Here is a 20,105-nt window from a genome sequence, read left to right as displayed (position 1 = left end):
ATTTAAGGAGAGCGCGAGAGCAGCGGGAGCTCTCTCCACAACCAGACGGCTGATGTGTGCGCGCGTGTGCGAGAGTGCAGATAGAAGCTGAAAAGCTGAATAAACGCGAGTTGTGTGAAATCAGTTCTGTCCTGCTGTCACAGACCGATGCTTGACCACGCCCCCGCTGCCACAAACACTAAATGAAAACGAACACTAAACCAGAGATAGTAAATTCATCTTCCTATCTTTCTGACTAAATACACGAACACTAAACACACAACAAAGTTCGCATTGCTTGTCGCATTGCTGTGATGTTTCTCTCCCTCCGGATTAAATGGACAGTGACTCGAAATTCACTGAAATACATGAATACTAAATGAACAGTTTGCTCTGATGGCGCGGTTCATGTGGCCTTTTCTGCTTTCCCGTCGGTGCGCTATCCGCCGCGTTTCGCCCTTCTTTAATCCACATTTCTGCGAATTTCTCAGCAGGGAAGGAACGCACGTCTGGCCCATTGACAGCGAGGAAAAGAAGGCTGTCAGTGTGGATACATTCATTCTGTTGCGCTCCGCAGTAAGGATGTGATTCATGGCGCTAAATCCACGTTCACACCCTGGATATTGTTATTATCTACAATGTATCTATTTGCTGGGGACGTTCGTGAACATCAAAGCTGCCACTTCGGGTCATTTTGAAAGTGAGTGCAATGTAGACCATAGAAAACTGTCACAACATGCCTGTCATGTCAACTTTTTTTTTGGTTTGTTTTATTGATGAGGTTGTCCCCGAGGATTTTTCAGCAGAGATAAAAACCAGAGGGGGGATGATCCCCACCATCCCCCCCAGCAAATCGCACCCAGTATATTATATATATTCCCCAGCAGCATATACAGGGTACAGATAAGTACCTTAGAAGGTGCAGCCCCACTGACAAGTCATTGTACCTCTAAAGGTACAATAATGTACTTTATTACATGGCACGAGCTACTTCCGGTAAAATCCTGCACTCTGATTGGTTCCTTGGCAGGCAGTATTTTCCCGTTTTGCCTGTGGGCGATTACGGACTTTCTTTCCAAGGCACCAGCTTTCAACGTTGCAAAAAACAAACAAAAGCAAAAACAAAAAGATGAATTGGAAATCAAAACGGAATCAAAAAATGGCCAAAACACAAGAGTCAGAGTTATTCAAGAAATGACCAACGAAGAGCGTTCAGAAACCGCTAACAGAAATTCAGTTTTGAAACCATCTCATTATCTTTAGCCGCTTTATCCTGTTTATTCTGCATGCGTGACTCAACTACATTACAAATGTGATGCGACTGAAAGCAGTGTCACACCTCATAATGATCTATTTTAATCTTAGAAATAAAAAAAAGCCATATAATAAACTCATTAACCTCGCTTGCTTGGCCTTTAAGGGAAAATATCAGACCGAGGTCTTTTTGTACGGACTGAGCCGTAGGCGACTTCGGTCTGATATTTTCCTGTAAAGACTTCACGCTCCGTTAATAAGTAGTTATTATTTTTTCGTGTTACGGTTTCCATCAAATCCTGCGCTCTGATTGGCTGGAGAGCGGGTCCGTATCCTATCGGACCACGGTTACGGACCTCTGCCAACTCGCTTGTTCACAACAAACATAGTAGCATTTTTTGTCAACATTTATCTTTTTTTTAATAAGATTTATTTACAAGATTATCAAAAATCTTATAAATTTTTCCCAGCATTTCTCAGGAGAATAGCATTAATTTTACATCATGGATAGCGATAAGTGTTCACAGTGAAAGCGAGTTTTACTACCCTGAGGAAGAAAAAATAAAAAAACATTTCAGGAGAAAGCTAAAAACCTCTAACTTGCTAACGCCGAGCAAAAACATGGCTGAATCCTGAATGACTCAATTTTGTATAAATAGGGGACTACATAGGTGGCAAAATGTAGGTTTTTTCCTGCCATGGAAGTGCACTTGTATACACCGAGGAGGAAGCCATTTGCATTACAGCCATGAATGAGGATTCAAAATGGTGGCTCAGCTCGGCTTTCCTTTTCGGGTGCTCTCGTTTTCTATTAGAATTTGGTAAAGAAAAAATAAATATTATTTACCAGCTTAAGGTCGGTCCATATGGTGAAATACCGTAACCTCAGCCTTGAATACTGACCTCGGCCCAGAGGGCCTCGCTCAGTGCTTTCAAGACCTCGGTCACGGTATTGCACGATACAGACCGACCTTAAGCTGTTAAATAAACACACACACACACACACACGGGCTCTACAGTGCGCACATTTCACTCGCATTTGCGAGCGAATTTTTCGGCATGCGAACGACAAAAAAAAAAACGCGCATTTGTGCGAGGGCTTCTTGTGGTCGACAATTTAGGAAAGCACTGAGCACAGACGCGACGAGTTTAACATTCTAAAATGTATCAAACGTTAAAACTGCAAAGTATGTAAATCCAGCGCTGGATAGCCTACCTAATAGTGTAACGCGTAACGGCCTGTATTGTTGTGCGTGTGTGTTCAGTGTTGTGTACGTGCGCGTGTGTTCTGCCTGCGCCTTGCTCCCTGTCTGTAGTTGCGCACATTGCCCGTCTTGCACCTGGGGTGGTTCCCATGGCAGCTTGGGGGGGGGTGAAAAAGTTAAATTTTTTTAGCCGTTCTGCCACATTTGTGATTGCCCCTCTTTCCCACGGTTGTATGTTGTGGGTGTGGCATTAGGTGGGAAAAGTGCTTTTTAGGGATTCATCAGATCATTCAACTGGGAGATCTGAGAGAGCTGGTTCGGACCGAGCTGAGAAATATATTCGCTATGCAGAGAATAGCAGCGTTTTTTAAAAGCAATGATGGTGGAAACAAGAATAAAAGAACGGACGAGGAAGAAAATTTAGTGAAGAAAGCTAGAACGACGGGAGAAGGTGCGGGAAAATTATATAATGAGATGGAAAGCACACACCCCAGTGCAAACATTTAGATGGGAACATACAACAGCAGAAAAACAAATATACAGTATATACAAATGGTGCATGTCACAACACAGCAGAAAAACAAAGAATATATATACACACACAACTGGGCGTGTTGAGTTGCAGATGTTAATTGCACGTTAGTTATAGAAACTCAGTTCAGCTACAAAACTTAGGATATTGCACTGTATTTGGTATTGCATTGTATTGGGTATGGATGTAAAAGTGTAGAAATATAAAATATACAAAAGCTATAAAAACTAAAAAGTTGCTCTGTGAGGTTGCACTGTATCAGGCAAGTGTGAGAATATTGTCCTTTTAGGTCCTTGTTGGTGCATTGTTGCACCTGCTAGAAGTGGCATCAGTCAGTGCATGTAATTAGCCTTTTTCACATTACGTCACTTGCAGAAGAACCTCACATCCGTTTTCAGCCTTTTGAATGGAAGAAGAGGCGGCATGCTAATCTGCTGGCTAACAAGTAGCAACCATAGAAAGTCAGTAAACTTCCTTTCCAAAACAAGGCAGATGGTGACTAGCATGGTCGCTAACAATACGTAATGATAAACAACAATGCGCAATATTATCAATCTCATCTGTGAATGACAGTTTTGTTAACATATGTTGCCGCCGTATACCTCTTCTTCCATTCAAAAGGCTGAAAACGGATACGAGTTCCCCTGCAAGTGACGTAATGTGAAAAAGGCTAATTGTTCAAGGTGGTTATGGCCTGTTGGGGGGGGGGGGGGGGGGGGGGGAGTTAGAGTCTGTTGGTCCTTGCTTTGATGCACCTGTAACACCTGCCTGAGGGCAGCAAGTCAAAGAGCTCAGAGCCAGGGTGGGAGCTGTCCTTGATGTTAGCTCTGCTCTCTGTTTAGCTACTGTTTGTTCATTCATTCAGTTGTTCGTTATTCATTCGTTCATTCATTCTCAATTGAATTTTGCGTTTTATGTGTTGGTGTGTCTAAGGTTTGCGCTGCAATAAACCTCTAAAATGAAAACCTACTTGTGCCCACATTTTTTTCCCCCGTGCTCCTAAAATTTTTTAACTTAGGAGCACGTGTGCTCCTAAAAGAGCCCAGATACATACACACTAAAATAATTTTTTTTTTTCCTGAGAGAAAAGGATAATTCCATAGAAACCCTACAAACATTCAATGACCTGTTCATAACATATCACACGTTAATGAAAATCTCGAAGAGACGCATGGCTGGACAGACAAAACCCGAAAGCAAAATGCCCCCACTACCTACGCTGTCTGAGCTGCTGTGTGAGAAAACCTTCTGACCAATCAGAATCAAGGGTTCAACAGCACCAAGTTAGAAATACATCTAACAGTTAAATCAACTGTTTGATGTGGATTCCTTCAATGTTAAAACATGCATGATGCATATACCAACGATTTGTGATACTGATATACAGAGGATCTTACACGGTTGCGCGAAGATATGAAGTTTATATTCGAGTGGTGAACATATTCACGAATGAGCGAAGTGAATGAGGGACAATATTTTCAACACGAGAAGATAAACTTCATATCTTCATGCCACCATGTAATGTTTATATTATATTAAAGTCATATTATATGACTGTGGATTGGTAGAGTCCAAACTCTTTAGAGATGGTTTTGTAACCTTTTCCAGCCTGATGAGCATCAACAACGCTTTTTCCTGAGGTCCTCAGAAATCTCCTTTGTTCGTGCCATGATACACTTCCACAAACATGTGTTGTGAAGATCAGACTTTGATAGATCCCTGTTCTTTAAATAAAACAGGGTGTCCACTCACACCTGATTGTCATCCCATTGATTGAAACACCTGACTAATTTCACCTGCAAATTAATTGCTAACCCTAGAGGTTCACATACTTTTGCCACTCACAGATATGTAATATTGGATCATTTTCCTCAATAAATAAATGACCAAGTATAATATTTTTGTCTCATTTGTTTAACTGGGTTCTCTTTATCTACTTTTAGGACTTGTGTGAAAATCTGATGTTTTAGGTCATATTTATGTAGAAATATAGAAAATTCTAAAGGGTTCACAAACTTTCAAGCACCACTGTATCTCCTGTTCCACACTCCAGTCCAGTTGGTGGCGGTAACGCACCTTTAAGGTCATTTGCCAACCACCCAAAAAACAAAATGAAAAACAAAAAAACCTAAAGAAGAAAATCCCCAAAGATACAAAAAAAAAAAATTGAATAAAAATATTTGATGGTAAGAACATTTTATTTTTCAGGAATTAAAGCATTTTTCACAAATTGATACTGTCATTTCACCGGTTTGTTTACATTCTAAGCGGAAACAATTTTGTCGGATGTTTTGTATAAAGTTTTTCTTTATTGAACTTATAAAAAAAAAAATGCTCCATTTCTCAAACTCCAGTGAATGAGTGGAATAACTTATTCTATCCACAATCTTGTCGTACATGGCTTATAGCCAACTTGGTGCTACGCGCCTCATCAGCCATCAGCTCGTGTACGACTCGATTTCGTGGAACAACTGTTCAATACATCACTCAGATCTGCAATGTATTTCATATGAAAAATGTGAGTTTTTCAACACGAGAAGAAACTTCGTATTCTCAAGCCAACGTGTGAGTTTCTTTTTATTATACAGACACATTCACAAACAAAAGTACCCAAATTTATCAAAACAATTCAGCGATTTCCTCACAAGTGACTGATAGAGATTTAGGTCACAGATTTGGTGCTCCGTGTCCTGGATGTAGCAAGTATGAAAAATACGAGTGACGTATTTCCCAGTAAAACACTCGTGTCCATATAATATCCAGTAATATCAGATATTTTCTCATATAACACAGCCTTGCTTCAAGACCCTCAGCCCTCTGGTATACAAGCCACAAGATCCCTACGACTGAAACATCTATAAAAAGTGACTAGTGCTGAAACTTTAACCCTCTTATTCCAATTGTCAGACGGACTGCATGTTTGTTTGTTTGACCTCAGCTCAATTTCAGGCAAACAGTATTCAACATCCTTGATCGGTCTCGTGATTGATCCTATTCTCTCCATATCCTAGTGTTTTCATGGTCTTTTCTTCTGCTGCCCAGCTAGATCATGTGTACTGAAATCACTGGCCTTCTTCCCCCCCCCACACGGACTCATGTTTCTTCAAATATTACTATTAATATTCTCCATTCCATCTGTGTAAAATACAAAGCATCACCACTGACAGCATTTCATGGTTCCTTACCAGTCTTCATGGCTTTTCTCCCAGCCACGTAGTGAGGATGGTTAAAATCAGACACCCAGGCCTTGGCTCCATGGCCCATGCTCACCTTTAACGTGTTGGGGCTCTCCAACTCGGCAAACTTCTTCGTGAGGTAAGAGACAACCTAAGAATCAAGCACATCATGTCCTTCCAGTCAGATCTCTGAAGAATAGTGTACAAAGCAGTTCTTCTGTTCCATTTGACTTTGTTCCAGAACACACAGTCTGTAATCAGCAGTGCCATTGATATTGTTAAAAAACACACACTGTGGCAAGGAGTTTACATAAACCTGTAGAACGTGATCCAAAAACAAACAAGTATTTGCTTTAGTATTTTACGATTACACAAGTTTACCATTTTCCTGTTACACAGGTTTAGTATCAAGTTCATTTTCGTTTAAGTTTCTCTGTCTATTTTTGAGAGCAAGCATAGATGTAGAAAACACACCATCAGAAAATACACTATTGTACCCCTAAAGGTACAACAGCATGTCACTGAAGCAATATCCTCCAAGGTACTTATCTGTACTCTTTATATACTGCTTGGGAACACATACGTAACTTTTGTTGGCCCTAATAATGTCCAATAATGAGCCCTGGGGGTACATTAGTGTAGATTTCACCTTGGGGGACAGAAATGACCTCCTACTGTACCTTCTCTGAATACCTTGATGTGTTTCTATTGGATTACCCAATAACAAAGACTACTATACATACAGGACACTTTTTCGATGGAATAAAAACGTGTTCTATTCCCTTCTGGCAGGTTCCATTCATTTGTTTTGATAGCATGCAATATTATTAGCATATCGCTTATCCTACATGTATTATGTCACTCTACCCACTGGAGAATGAGGATTGAATATGGTTTACAATATTGCATGGTTGTCAAGACATGATGTCACACGACAGTGCTGATGCGAATATCTAATGAGGTGGTTTTCTGCTGTGCATGTGCAGAAGCATTTCTGTGTTCGCCGGGAAGCAGAAAGACGCATTGAACACCCGAAAGGCTACCAAAACTTCATTAGGTATTCTTCACACATTTCCAAGAGAAAAACATACCAACGGACATCGAAAAACTGGAAGAGAGACACGGAGATGTAAAACTTCCGCGCTAGCGAGCGACTGTGACAATTTGTAAACAAACATGGCTGCCAGGTTCTCTTTGTTAAATATGGAAGAATTCAAGAGAATTTTGAAAGAGATGGACATGTTGAACACCTGAAAGGAATCTGCATGTATAATAATAATAATAATAATAATGGCTTTTTTGTTCATGGTATATCAGATATATTGCATTCAGCTACCGGTCTTCAACTCCTTCAATATCACACTCGCTGAATGAAATGTATCTGATATACCACTCAACGCCAGCCAATATTATTTAAAACACTGAGACATCCTGTCGTAGGAAACAATATCAACAAGGAGTTGGTGCAATATGGTCCGACACAAAACAAATTACCTAAAGTTGATTATTTTCCAAAAACGGAAATGTCCTGTAGTGTGTCATTTCTCTAATATAACAGCAAATTTGCCCATAATTACAAGCTCACTATTTATTAATGAATGACATCATACTTTTTAATATGTTTATAGTTCCATGTAATGTAGAACATCGATGAAACAACTTCATACCAGTTGCCCCCTCACAAGAAGTCACAATCGTGTTATTAGCGTGTATGTACTGTAAATACATTCAGTGACACAGGGGTTTCTCTAAAAGCAGCTTCAGGACTGCATGCTCTATAGATTTATTGTTTGGTATCGCAGCAATTCCGTCAGCCACGCCTCAATTTTTCATTAATGTGGACTGGCTGAGGATTCATCCAGTGTGGTGTGGTATCATGCACCAACCTCTTACAAAGCGATCGATTTTGGTGGAGCTAGTAAGCACAAGTCCTCACCTGATTTACCCGGAACAATAAACACAAGCGTCGTACAAATTCCCGTTATTCTACCTGCTTCATTCATCCTGGCTCTTAAACAGTCAACTGAGCTTCCCATAGTATCTTTGCCCTCTCTGTAAAGCACTTTAAACAATGCATATAAAAAGATCCACCTTTTTTTTTTAAAAAACATTTTTGTATCGATTGTCCTTTATATGTCCTTTTCTGAACTGCATTTATGGTTTATGCACTTATTGGTTTGCCTTTTTCTTTTTGCTAAAGATGCTCAAAGTTGTAAACATGAGCCAAGAAACAAAAAGCCTCCACACCTGTTGCTCCACCACTTTGGGGTCCATGTCAGGCACCAAACGGATGGAGAACTTGCCAATGACTTTGCGTGGGATGACCGTCTTGGCTCCGCTGCCAGAGAAAGCGCCCTCGATGCCGTGCAGTGAAAGAGACGGGTACCTCCAGCGGTGCATCAACACTTCCTCCTACACAAGAAAGATTAATAGTAATTAATTAAAACGGATGTACCCATTGACAAAACTAGCCTTTTCCAAATAATGAAAAATAAATACAAATAAGCACAAAACAGTACCGCAGTCCAAAGCTGAACTCAAAATATTAAGATCTTATACAATGTCCAAGTCCATAGCGGTCACTGTGAAATGCATCATAGGGTTAGTCAAAATTATGTTAAAGGCACAGTCCACCGTACTTCCATAATGAATTATGCTCTTATCTGAATTGAGACGAGCTGCTCCGTACCTATCCGAGCTTTGCGCGACCTCCCAGTCAGTCAGACGCAGTCAGACGCGCTGTCACTCCTGTTAGCAATGTAGCTAGGCTCAGCATGGCCAATGGTATTTTTTGGGGCTGTAGTTAGATGCGACCAAACTCTTCCGCGTTTTTCCTGTTTACATAGGTTTATATGACCAGTGATATGAAACAAGTTCAGTTACACAAATTGAAACGTAGCGATTTTCTATGCTATGGAAAGTCCGCACTATAATGACAGGCGTACTAACACCTTCTGCGCGCTTCGGCAGCGCATTGATACGGAGCTCAGATATCAATGCGCTGCCGAAGCGCGCAGAAGGTGTTAGTACGCCTGTCATTATAGTGCGGACTTTCCATAGCATAGAAAATCACTACGTTTCAATTTGTGTAACTGAACTTGTTTCATATCACTGGTCATATAAACCTATGTAAACAGGAAAAACGTGGAAGAGTTTGGTCGCATCTAACTACAGCCCCAAAAAATACCATTGGCCATGCTGAGCCTAGCTACATTGCTAACAGGAGTGACAGCGCGTCTGACTGACTGGGAGGTCGCGCAAAGCTCGGAGAGGTACAGAGCAGCTTGTCTCAATTCAGATAAGAGCATATTTCATTATGGAAGTACGGTGGACTGTTCCTTTAACACTAATGGATTATTTTTCTCCTGAATGCGTGGTGCGCCGTGACCGTGAAATGCATGTCCGGGCTTTAAATGGTACTGTTGCTCGAACAGGTTGAGACTGTCCTGTAAATCATCTTGCACACATGATGCAAGTTTTGTGAATAAATGTTTTCTACATAATTTTGACCAACCTTGTATAATATTTTTAAAAAGTAGCAGACGATGTATTTAGAAAATGTATTTATATTTTGTACAGCTTTTCTAAAGTCTCATTCATAGCGTTATGCTAAAATCTAAAGAATGACTTAAAATACACAGGCTCTGACATGTGCTCAGGTTACAATTAAATTGAATTTATAAATATGTAAGCAGAAGATATAACTACAGGAAAATACTTATCAAGGAAAAAAAAAAAAAAATAAATAAATCAGTTAGTATGCGAATGTTCGAGCCCCGGGGCCAGCGAGGGCCTTTCTGTGTGGAGTTTGCATGTTCTCCCTGTGGGTTTCCTCCGGGTGCTCTGGTTTCCCCCACAGTCCAAAGACATGCAGGTTAGGTTAACTGGTGACTCTAAATTGACCGTAGGTGTGAATGTGAGTGTGAATGGTTGTCTGTGTCTATGTGTCAGCCCTGTGATGACCTGGCGACTTGTCCAGGGTGTACCCCGCCTTTCGCCCGTAGTCAGCTGGGATAGGCTCCAGCTTGCCTGCGACCCTGTAGAAGGATAAAGCGGCTAGAGATAATGAGATGAGAATGTATGGTGTGTGTGGATCAAATTATTTTAAAAAAAATTAAAAAAAAAAAAAAAAAAAAATCACAACACATAGGCCAGAGACTGAAAAGTGCACCTTAGTGCTGTGCAGCAGACATTTGGCTCCCACATCTTTGATGTAATCTTCCAGGTCAAACTCGATCTTCTCATAAAGCTTTTTCTCCTCACTAGTGAGCTTAGCAACATCGTCCTCTATCCCCGGCACCAGGATCTTCCCTTTCTTATCCACCAAGGAGCCTGAAACCCGAACACAGCCACACAAAACCCCTTAGAAATTACACACCAGTCATGAAGGCTGTCCAGAATCCAAAGACTATACAGGATGTTTGACAATCAGGGTTTCCACAATAGTCAAAAAATAAAAATTGTGTTTCTCTGCTGCCAAAAATTACCTTTTGAGATGAAAATGATCTGTACAGGATTTCAGAGCTACAGGTCATATAGTGGGTGTGTTACTTGTGGTGAGAAGCAGGCTTGTAGTACTCGAGTCTGACTCGTGCCCTAATTTTAAGGGCTTGTGACTTGACTTGGACTTGTACATTAACTGCATCCGGACTCGTAAATTGGAGACGAGGACTCGGATTTTTTCTTTTTTTTTTGTAACATCCCATAATTACGGAAGCAGAGAAAGGCCCTTCATATAATCCTTTTTTTTTTAAATTCACCTTGTTATCCCGAGATAACGACATAATTAATTCAGGATCTTGAGAAAACACCACAACTAATTCGAGATCTCGAGAGAACAAAACAATTATTCCGTGATCGAGAAAACATCTGAGAAATGGTTCATTCAGGTGCGCCAAGAGACTTGTGATATGCTGACTTTGGGGCTATTTCTCATTCTGTATAGACGCAACTTTGGTCATTAGAATGTCTGGAATAATCGATCACCTAATAAGGCAATGTTTTGATCAGGGGTTGACACAGGGAGAGATTGCATCAAGTCTTTTAATAAGGGATAATTTCAAAATTAGTCCACGGCACCTCCACAGAAGACTGGCCCGGCTTCGTCTCTACCGGCGGAGATACAGTGATCCAGCTGAGATCATGAAATAATTGTTTTGTTTTCTCGAGATCACGGAATAACGGTTTTGTTTTCTCGAGATCTCGAATTAGTTGTGTTGTTTTCTTGAGATCCTGAATTATGTCGTTATCTCAGGATAAGGTGAATAAAAAAAAAAAAGATTATATGAAGGGCCTCTCGCGGCTTTCGTACATAACTTGGCATAAGATATTTATATCTACATATATTCTTATACTAATTTTGCGTCAGTGTCACATCTGCGCGCCTTGGCTCGTGCATACGATAGACTCTCGGGTGCGCTCCGGACAGTGCGCGCGTGGCAAGTGGACTCTCGCGTGTGCACCATAAACAACTTGCACCTACACAGGATTAAGACACAATCAGCGCGCCGAGATAAAAACTGAAAACACACTTACTTTACAAAGTATTGAGCTGTGTCGATACATTTCCGAGCCTTATTTCCTTGTTTGGTTTCCTGATCCCCGATTTCCTGTTTCTCGTCTACGGTAGCCTGTTTGTGCCTCGCTTGACCTATTGCCCGTTTCACCCTTTTATGATTTTGCCTGCCGTTCTGGATTGTTTACCCGTCTTGACTTGTATTAATAAACACACCTTCTGCACTTACATCCGTCTCCCAACCATCTCAGACAGAATACTTCACACTCCCTGACAAAGAGAACCACATTCACCTGTTCATACGTCATGTTCAGGAACAAACTCATGTTAATGGGGCTAAAACAGCCACTGTTAAATGGTGCGGTCGGAGTGTTGTTCTTGGACTCGACTTAATTTTTTTTTAATGACTTGGACTTGACTACTAGGGACTCGAGACTGGACTCGAGGTTTAGGTGGGGTTTACATTAGACCGTATCAGCGGATCATCAGGTTAACGTTTTTAAAACGATTAGCATGCACACAGCAACACCAATACACGATTCGCGTGCACACAGCAACACCAATACACGGATACGCTCGGCTCCGCAGGCATCCTGCGCTCCAAATCACTCTGCCCTGAACAGCGAGTGCCCTCTGGAGGGTGCGCACTCCGGCCCTGCGCAGCTCACAGAGCACGCGAGTATAGCGCACGAGCAGTGATTCGGGACTGAGCCGCTGTGTGTGTGATCTCAGCGCACATCACTTACCACTTGCAAGTGGAAGGATGGCAAGCCTAAAGACAATCATAACTACACAATGGGCAGTATTTGCATCAGTATTTGCAGTATTTTCATACTTTTATACTCTTTAATGAAAGGTGATACAAGGCGGAAGTCCGCGCCGTTTTTCAGCAGTCGCGTCACATGACCAACGCCAGCGAATCAGGAAGGTGGATGTCACAGTGACGTTGTCCAATGACGACACCAGCTAGAGCTCAGCACAGCGTATCCGCGTATCCTCAATGTTTACACAGCACCGGACCAGACACGATCTGGATTGAATACGTGGACCCTGGCGGATTCCCGTTTCCCGGCATTTTAATGTAAACGGACAGTGCATCCGCGAAGAAAACGAGACAGATGCGGTCTAATGTAAACTTGGCCTTAGTGACGCAAATACAACACTGGTAAGATGACAGCAGTATATAGTGTATTTCTAAAATTGACCCACTTTCTTACAGTCCAGAAAAGTAAGCTATACAAAAGTGAAAAACTGTTGAAACAGATGCGATTTTAAATACAAATTTTCAAGTACTGCGCAGTGATGTTTGTACATGGTGGTAACTGTAATAACTGAAGTGGTGACGATCCTTGTGGTTTTCCAGAGAGGACATTTTTTGATGGACTCGCATTTCAACCACACATGAAGCTCTGGTGCAAATGTGCGCGCACGCGTGCATGGGTATTTTTTTTGTTGTTTTAACTGTGCAACAGAGTATTTTGCTTCAAAAGAGACAAGTATTTTATTTAAAAAAATAAAAAGGATTGCCAGAGTTAGTTTACAAAAAAGTAACTTCCACTTAAATATCTTTCTACTGTGAATGAAAAATAAAACCTAGTTAGTGCTTAAAAAAAGGCGTAATTCTGAGATTTACTATTATGAATTTCAAGTTTCTCCTATGTTTAAAAAGTGTGTTGTTTAAAGAGGAACAGAGGGCAATATATAGAGTAAATATAACAATAAAACACACATTAACGAACCTTATTCAAGACTTACAAAAGTTTTTTGTTCTAAGGTTGGAAAGTTAGTGTTTTGAAAGTAGCTCGAGCAAACTATTTCCGCAGTTTGAACAGCCCGCCATGATATTAATTTTATCCAATCAGAATGCACGTTCATTTTCTCTGCGTAACACTCATGACGTATGTATGTGCCCAGGTGTGTTGGCTCATTGAGGCTGGGAATAGCACGTGTGAAATACCTGTTTCTGCCTCTTGCGACGATTTCGCAAGTCCACGGGTGGCGCCTATCTCATTGCAGCAAATAAATTCTGCTGGACTCGTGAGCAACTCCACGTTACATTTTCCGCACGAGCACCACGCCGTGTCACCTGCATGCAGACGCTCTGCCCCACGCTCGCCATGCCCATGGTCAGCATCAGTCTCATCCTCGCCGTCATCCGAGCTTTCTTCTCTTATTTCATCACCGGAGTCGAGAGTACCTCTCCTAGCTATTTTAAGTTCGTTTCTTAAGACAAGGATTTTTTTTAAAGATGTTACCTTGTTGACAGTTTCGGCGAGAATCTTCCACCTTCTTCAAAACAGTCACCAGATGTGTCCTGGGGGAGCGACCTGACAGCAGGAGGCGTGAACTACCTGTCAAATTGGGTGGGACGTTCACGCCTCCGTAGCGTAACATCAGCTGATAAGGCACGTCACCACTCGACATCTGGTGACTGTTTTGAAGAAGGCGGAAGATTCTCGCCAAAACGGTCAACAAGGTAACATCTTAAAAAAATCCTTGTCTTAAGAAACGAACTTAAAATAGCTTTAATAGTTAGATATAATGAACTTCCACTACATAGTACCTCTCCTAGGTTCAAACTGGTACCCTTCTAAGCCATAGCCTGCTTGCAGCGTGTCTTGCGGGATCTCTTCGTATGATTCGACAGAGCTGTCGCTTTCACTTGATGCACCCGATGCCATTATTACACGCTTATCTCCTCCATTTCGGAGAGTTCTGCTAGTGCAGTGGGTAGCGCTGACGTCACGGTCTTTTAAAAATGGCGACTCTTGTGCGGTTTAGCGTATAAAGTATTATATTTACAATTACCAAGATATTTCGTAGTTTTCTAGTATATAAATTTGATAGAATACGTTACTTTGTCACATCAGCAACTGTATATATTATATTTGGTACCCCTTTAAAATAATCCCCTTCTTTGTAATTGAAATTGGCTGTATTTTTTTGTAACAGGGAACAATCATTAGCTATCGCTACAGTAACAAGATATTTAAAGATAGACTGCCTTTCAGATTTTTCAAGTGTAGGTCATAAAACAAATTTCCCCCGACACCCAATTATTTTTGTTTAGTGGGCTGAAAGCTACTGAATTCGAATCACAGACTTCCAATTTTATTAGGTTTTTTTTTTTTTTTTTTTTTTTAAACAGAACAATTATTGAATTTAGAGCCATGTGGCCCTAAATTCTCTGCTATTTTTTTCCTGCTTCACCATGACCCAATTCAAGATACTGCATCATGAGCTTCCTCCATTCACTCAAGGCATTGTGGGATACAAATTTGAAACAGGAGAGAACAATGGAGGATGTGAGTCTGTGAATAAAACATGAAAGACCGACTACAGTAACGGAAAGTGAGAAAAGACGTTATGTAGTGAAGGAAAGGAAACGCAGGACCAAACTAATAAATATCGGTGGGCAGCGAGCACCTGGGTGTGATCAGCTGTTCATGTAGTGGCAGAATGATAAAACTGTCAGTGCACGGTCAAAGGTAAACCTGCACATGTACACACTGACTTCCTGTCTGCTTGACTGTGCGAAGTGAGCAATTTCATGCACATTTGTTCAGGAATCCCCTCAAATTAAATAACTTCCCAGCCACAGAATGGCCTGATATTTCTTTAATATCTCACAAAATAAGTGTAATCACAATGATCACATTTCAGAGGGAACTAAATTTCACCAATTTTATGAAATCAAAAGGCCATCTTGCTTTAAAGTTCTAGTTTTGTTCTACAAAGATATTGAAAAATGCCCCGAATGATATACAAATTTAAGCAGATTAATTCACAATTTTTTTTTTTTTTTACTGTTACGTAATAATTCTAGTTAAGAATTACAGCACAGGGTTTCATCATAGGCATGAACCTATTACACGTACACAGGAAGACAAAATGTGCATAGATGTGACTGTCCCTGATAGGCACATGACTCTACAGTCTGGGCTAGAAAGAAATGAAGCCCAACCTCTACTTCATGCCATGCTGTGTATTTTTCCTGATGACTGTTGCTGCTTTTGCAGCAACTTTATGCCATTTCCTTTCAGCAAACCAGACAATGTGGATGTCGGGCATTATGTTTCTGCCCCCCCCCCCCCTTACTTTAATTATTAGCTCTGATCATGAAACAAATACAAAATGATACAATCCAGACTATTTGTTTTAAAACTGTCATATGGGGTGGGTTTTTTTTTTTTTTTGGGGGGGGGGGGGGGGGGGGGGGGGTTATCAAACTGGTAAAACCATACACATCACATGAAAACATTCTGTACTCTTCTGACATTCACCCTCCAGTTAGGATTTTCAGTTTCCTGGGATACGATACACAGTGTTATTAAAGGAACTCTGCCCCTCTTTTTGCATGTGTTCTTGCACATCATAACTCACCCAAGAGAGTAATCAGGTCAGTCATGGCTTCATGGACAGAGCCTCCGAACACCCCAGAATGCAGATCCTTATTAGAGCATTCCACCTAGTTCACAAAATACCTTTCAGACTCATGTGGCAGTCTGAATAAAAAGCAGTGACTCATCAAATAAACTATAAAGCACACTGAAAGAAGGGATCTCTTCCTTACCTCGACAAAGAAGTAACAGATTCCTCTCAGGCCGTAGGTAATGCAGGGCTTGGTCTTACCCAGCCAGTAGTTGTCCGAAATGCAAACATAGTCCACGTCCTTAAAGAATGAGTCTTTCCGCGATAACACCAACTCATCCAAACCCTCAGAGCCGGACTCTTCCATCCCCTCGAAGCAGAACTTGATGTTGATGGGCAGCTCCTGCAGGGGGAGAGAAGGAAAGGGGGAGGAGGGTTAATATTTGTCTCATCTTTTATAGGTACCTTACTCTTAATCGTCTTCATTATTCTAATTTTATTCCATTTTCATCATACACTTTAATAAATCTGTATTATTTTAATCTTTCTATCACCCATTTGTTTATTTCATAATTACTATTTCCCTATTTCACCATGTATTATTTTACTTATTATTACTCCTTAAAATCTAATTTTATTTTTATCCACGCATACAATTTTTATATTAGATTGTTATTTTCTTCTGTCACTGCTGGGGTTTTTTTTTTTAATACACATTTCCATCATCGGCTTATTTTTGACTACCATTTTATTTTTATTTTTTTTCTTCATTTTTAGTTTTAGACGAGCCCCAACTCGGACCAATTTTAGGACAACACTAAAAATGTTTCTTTTTACACTGCCCATTTCACCCTGTAATGACCTACTTTATCTCTCACTTTTAAAATTGAGGGGGTTTTTTTTAATCATTTTAAATGGTTTTACTCGTGCACCTCGTCTGCACATTTGCTATTTAGTGAATTTTAAATTTAATTTGTATAACACTTTGGAAATCAATTTTACCTTTTTATATTTTTACTCTTATTGCAAATTTGTATATCTTTTATCAAGTTCTCTATTTTATTGCTCTGTAAAGCACTTTGAGTTGCCTTAGTGTATGAAATGTGCTCTACAAAAAGCTGCCTTGCCTTTTACTACATTTTACATGCAAAGTTTTATATACAGTAAATAAAGCTATTATTAGTAGTAGCAGCAGCAGTAGCAGCAGCAGCAATAGTAGTAGTAACAGTGATAGTAATAGTAGTGATAAAAGTAGTAATAGTAACAGCAGTAGTAGTAACAGTGATAGTAGTAGTACTAGTAACAGCAGTAGTAGTAGTAGCAGCAGCAGAGGCAGTAGTAGTAGTAACAGTAGTAGTAACAGTGATAGTAGTAATAAAACAGTGATAGTAGTAATAGTAACAGTAGTAGTAACAGTAGTAGTGGTAATAGTAACCGTAGTAGTAACCGTAACCGTAGTAGTAACAGTAATAGTAACCATGATGGTGGTAGTAGTAATAGTAACAGTAGTAGTAACAGTAGTAGAAATAGTAACAGCAGAAGCAGTAATAGCAGCAGTAGAAGTAGTATTAGTAATAGTAGTGACAATAGTAGTAACAGTGGTAGTAACAGAAGTAGTAGTAATAGTAATGGCAGTAGTAATAAAAGTAGTAACAGTAGTAGTAATAACAGCAGTGGTGGTAGTAGTAATAACAGTGATTGTAGTAATAGTGACAGTGGTAGTAGTAACAGTAGTAGCAGTTCTGGTAGCAGTACTAACCATAACAGTAGTAGTGGCAGCAGTAATAATAGTAGTAGTGGTAATAGTAGTAGCAGCAGCGGTGGTGGTAGCAGTAGTAGTCTTCAGGACAGCAGTTTATCATTTTTCAAACATTTATAACTGCTGGGGTTTTGTTTTGTTTTTAAGCACAAAAGGTAATATCATGGTGTCCTCACACCCTGTTCGCTCCTGAGCTCAGGGTTACTGCCTCTGCAGTGATTCTCTCCCCTCTCTGTGGCAGTAGGTAGACTGGCTAAGATAAATTACCTCTAGGTGTGCATGAGTACACGGCAGAGGATACCTCCTTCCATTCTGCCATCAACTGATCATGTTCAAATAATGCTACTGGGGAAGAAAAAAAATAAATAAATAAATCACTGAACTTTATTTTATCCAGTCTATGGACGCAACCTGACCCTAGTGATTACTGATAGGCCATCTCAGTGTCACCTGCAAAAACCAATCACGTTTTAGAAAAGAACCTCCACTTTCAAAGCTGCTTCATAGTAACGAGTAACAAGGACCATGATACAAATGTAGTAAAGTCATAAGTTTCCAGAAAAAATAAATAAAACTCAAGTACAGATACTTTAAAAAAAGTGTACTCAAGTAAATGTATTTCGTTACTGTCCACCTCTGCAAAGTTCACACTATAAACTTTGAAGTCAGTTAAATTTAAACCTTGAACATTTGAACTGAATACCCAGACAAGGGCAACTGGTTTATTGTAGGTTAGATGATTTTGAAAGCCTTGTTTTATTGTCTTTGGTATGGAACAAAGTGCTAAAGTACTAAAGCCTTACCGACAAAGTCAAGTCAAATTCAGTGCCAACAATCAGCAACGCAAATGAACTCGTTTTAATTTTATTAATGAGGAAAACCAGTCTGCTGAAATTTAATTAATTATTTAATCTAAAAAAGAGGGGGTCTTTAATCTCAACACATCTAATTGAGATTTATTCCCAAGTTTATAAAAAGGGCACAAATTTACACTCAACACTACATGCTTCACACTCATTACTCTAAGTGACGCGTGTGTACCTGTCCTATCTTCTTGAAGGCCTCAATGACGTTAAACCAGGCAATCACAGGGCCTTTGTCATCTGTAGATCCACGCCCATAAAGTTTTCCTGCAAGACAGCAAATATTCAATGTCACAGCATACACACGTATAAAGTAATGAAGATTATTATACATACAGGACACTTTTTTTGATAGAATAAAAATGTGTTCTATTCTCTTCTAGTGGGTTTTGTTCATTTGGTTTGATAGCATGCAATATTGTTAGCATATCACTTATCCTACGTGCATTACGTCACTCTACCCAATGGAGAATGAGCGTTGAATATGGTTTACGATATCGCATGGTCGTCAAGACGACACGACGTCGGAGCTGATGCAAATATTCAATGAGAGACTTTTCTGCTGCGCATGCACAGAAGCATTTATTTGTTCTCTGGGAAAGAGAAAGATGTGCTGAACACCCGAAAGGCTACCAAAACTATTATTCTCCACACATTTACAAGAGAGAAAAAAAATGCCCACACACCAAGACATTGAAAAACTAGGGAAAAAAAAAAAATGTGAGGAGATGTAAAGTTTCCGCACTAGCGAGTGACTAACAATTTGTAAACCAACATGGCTGCCAGGTTTGCTTTGTTCAATACAGAAGCTTGAGAGAATTTTGAAAGAGAAAGACACGAACACCTGAAAGGAATGTGGATGTATTATAATAATAACAGTGTTTCCCACACATTGACGAGACTATGGCGGCCCGCCATAGTCTAATTTGGGCCGCTACAGTCTCAGTCCGCGCCCACCCACACGGTGACACTGGCGCACCCGGTCTGACATTGCGTGCGTTGCCTATCTGAGACAGCGTGAGGAGACAACTCTGATTAGCTACATCCTGTCTGCATCTACATGTTAAGGTAAGTTTATACAACTTTATGTAGCCTTTGACACGATTGAGGTGGTGACATTTAGGATACGCTACTGCGCTTTATAGGCGCATGAAGAGCACATTGATCAGACCCTCCAGGATTTCGCAATGAAGTTGCCATTTGCAACTTCAACACAAATTCAACCAATCCCCACGAATTCAGGGCGGTGTTGCAATTATATCCAATCACCGCAACTTTCCCGCAAATTTGACCAATCGTTGGCATCGACAAACTACCTTCCACCTTACTTCCTCCGTTCAAGAGAAGCAGCATGTGCCGCGCAGTTGGGCGGTTTTAAGTGCATTTTGGCAGGTTTTGAACATATTTTGGGCTGTAAAACATCAGCAGTATCTGGCAACATATTTTTTTTA

General features: G+C 40.4%; 1 protein-coding gene across 1 annotated transcript in view; it reads right to left on the bottom strand.

The window, feature by feature from the left end:
* cndp2 (carnosine dipeptidase 2) overlaps positions 1–20,105 on the bottom strand; it is a 67,159-nt gene that overhangs the window by 2,163 nt on the left and 44,891 nt on the right. Inside the window, exons 5-10 of the mRNA XM_060942656.1 lie at positions 18,833–18,921; positions 16,235–16,435; positions 16,045–16,129; positions 10,318–10,478; positions 8,394–8,558; positions 6,156–6,297 (exon numbers count right to left, since the gene is read on the bottom strand). Of these exons, the coding sequence (XP_060798639.1) occupies positions 6,156–6,297; positions 8,394–8,558; positions 10,318–10,478; positions 16,045–16,129; positions 16,235–16,435; positions 18,833–18,921 (843 nt within the window). The remainder of the gene's footprint in view (positions 1–6,155; positions 6,298–8,393; positions 8,559–10,317; positions 10,479–16,044; positions 16,130–16,234; positions 16,436–18,832; positions 18,922–20,105) is intronic.

Source organism: Neoarius graeffei, chromosome 16, assembly GCF_027579695.1.
Source record: "Neoarius graeffei isolate fNeoGra1 chromosome 16, fNeoGra1.pri, whole genome shotgun sequence".
Taxonomy (NCBI): Eukaryota; Metazoa; Chordata; class Actinopteri; order Siluriformes; family Ariidae; genus Neoarius; species Neoarius graeffei.
The sequence above is the reverse complement of the archived record's forward strand: the minus strand, read 5'-3'. Positions and strand labels throughout refer to the sequence as shown.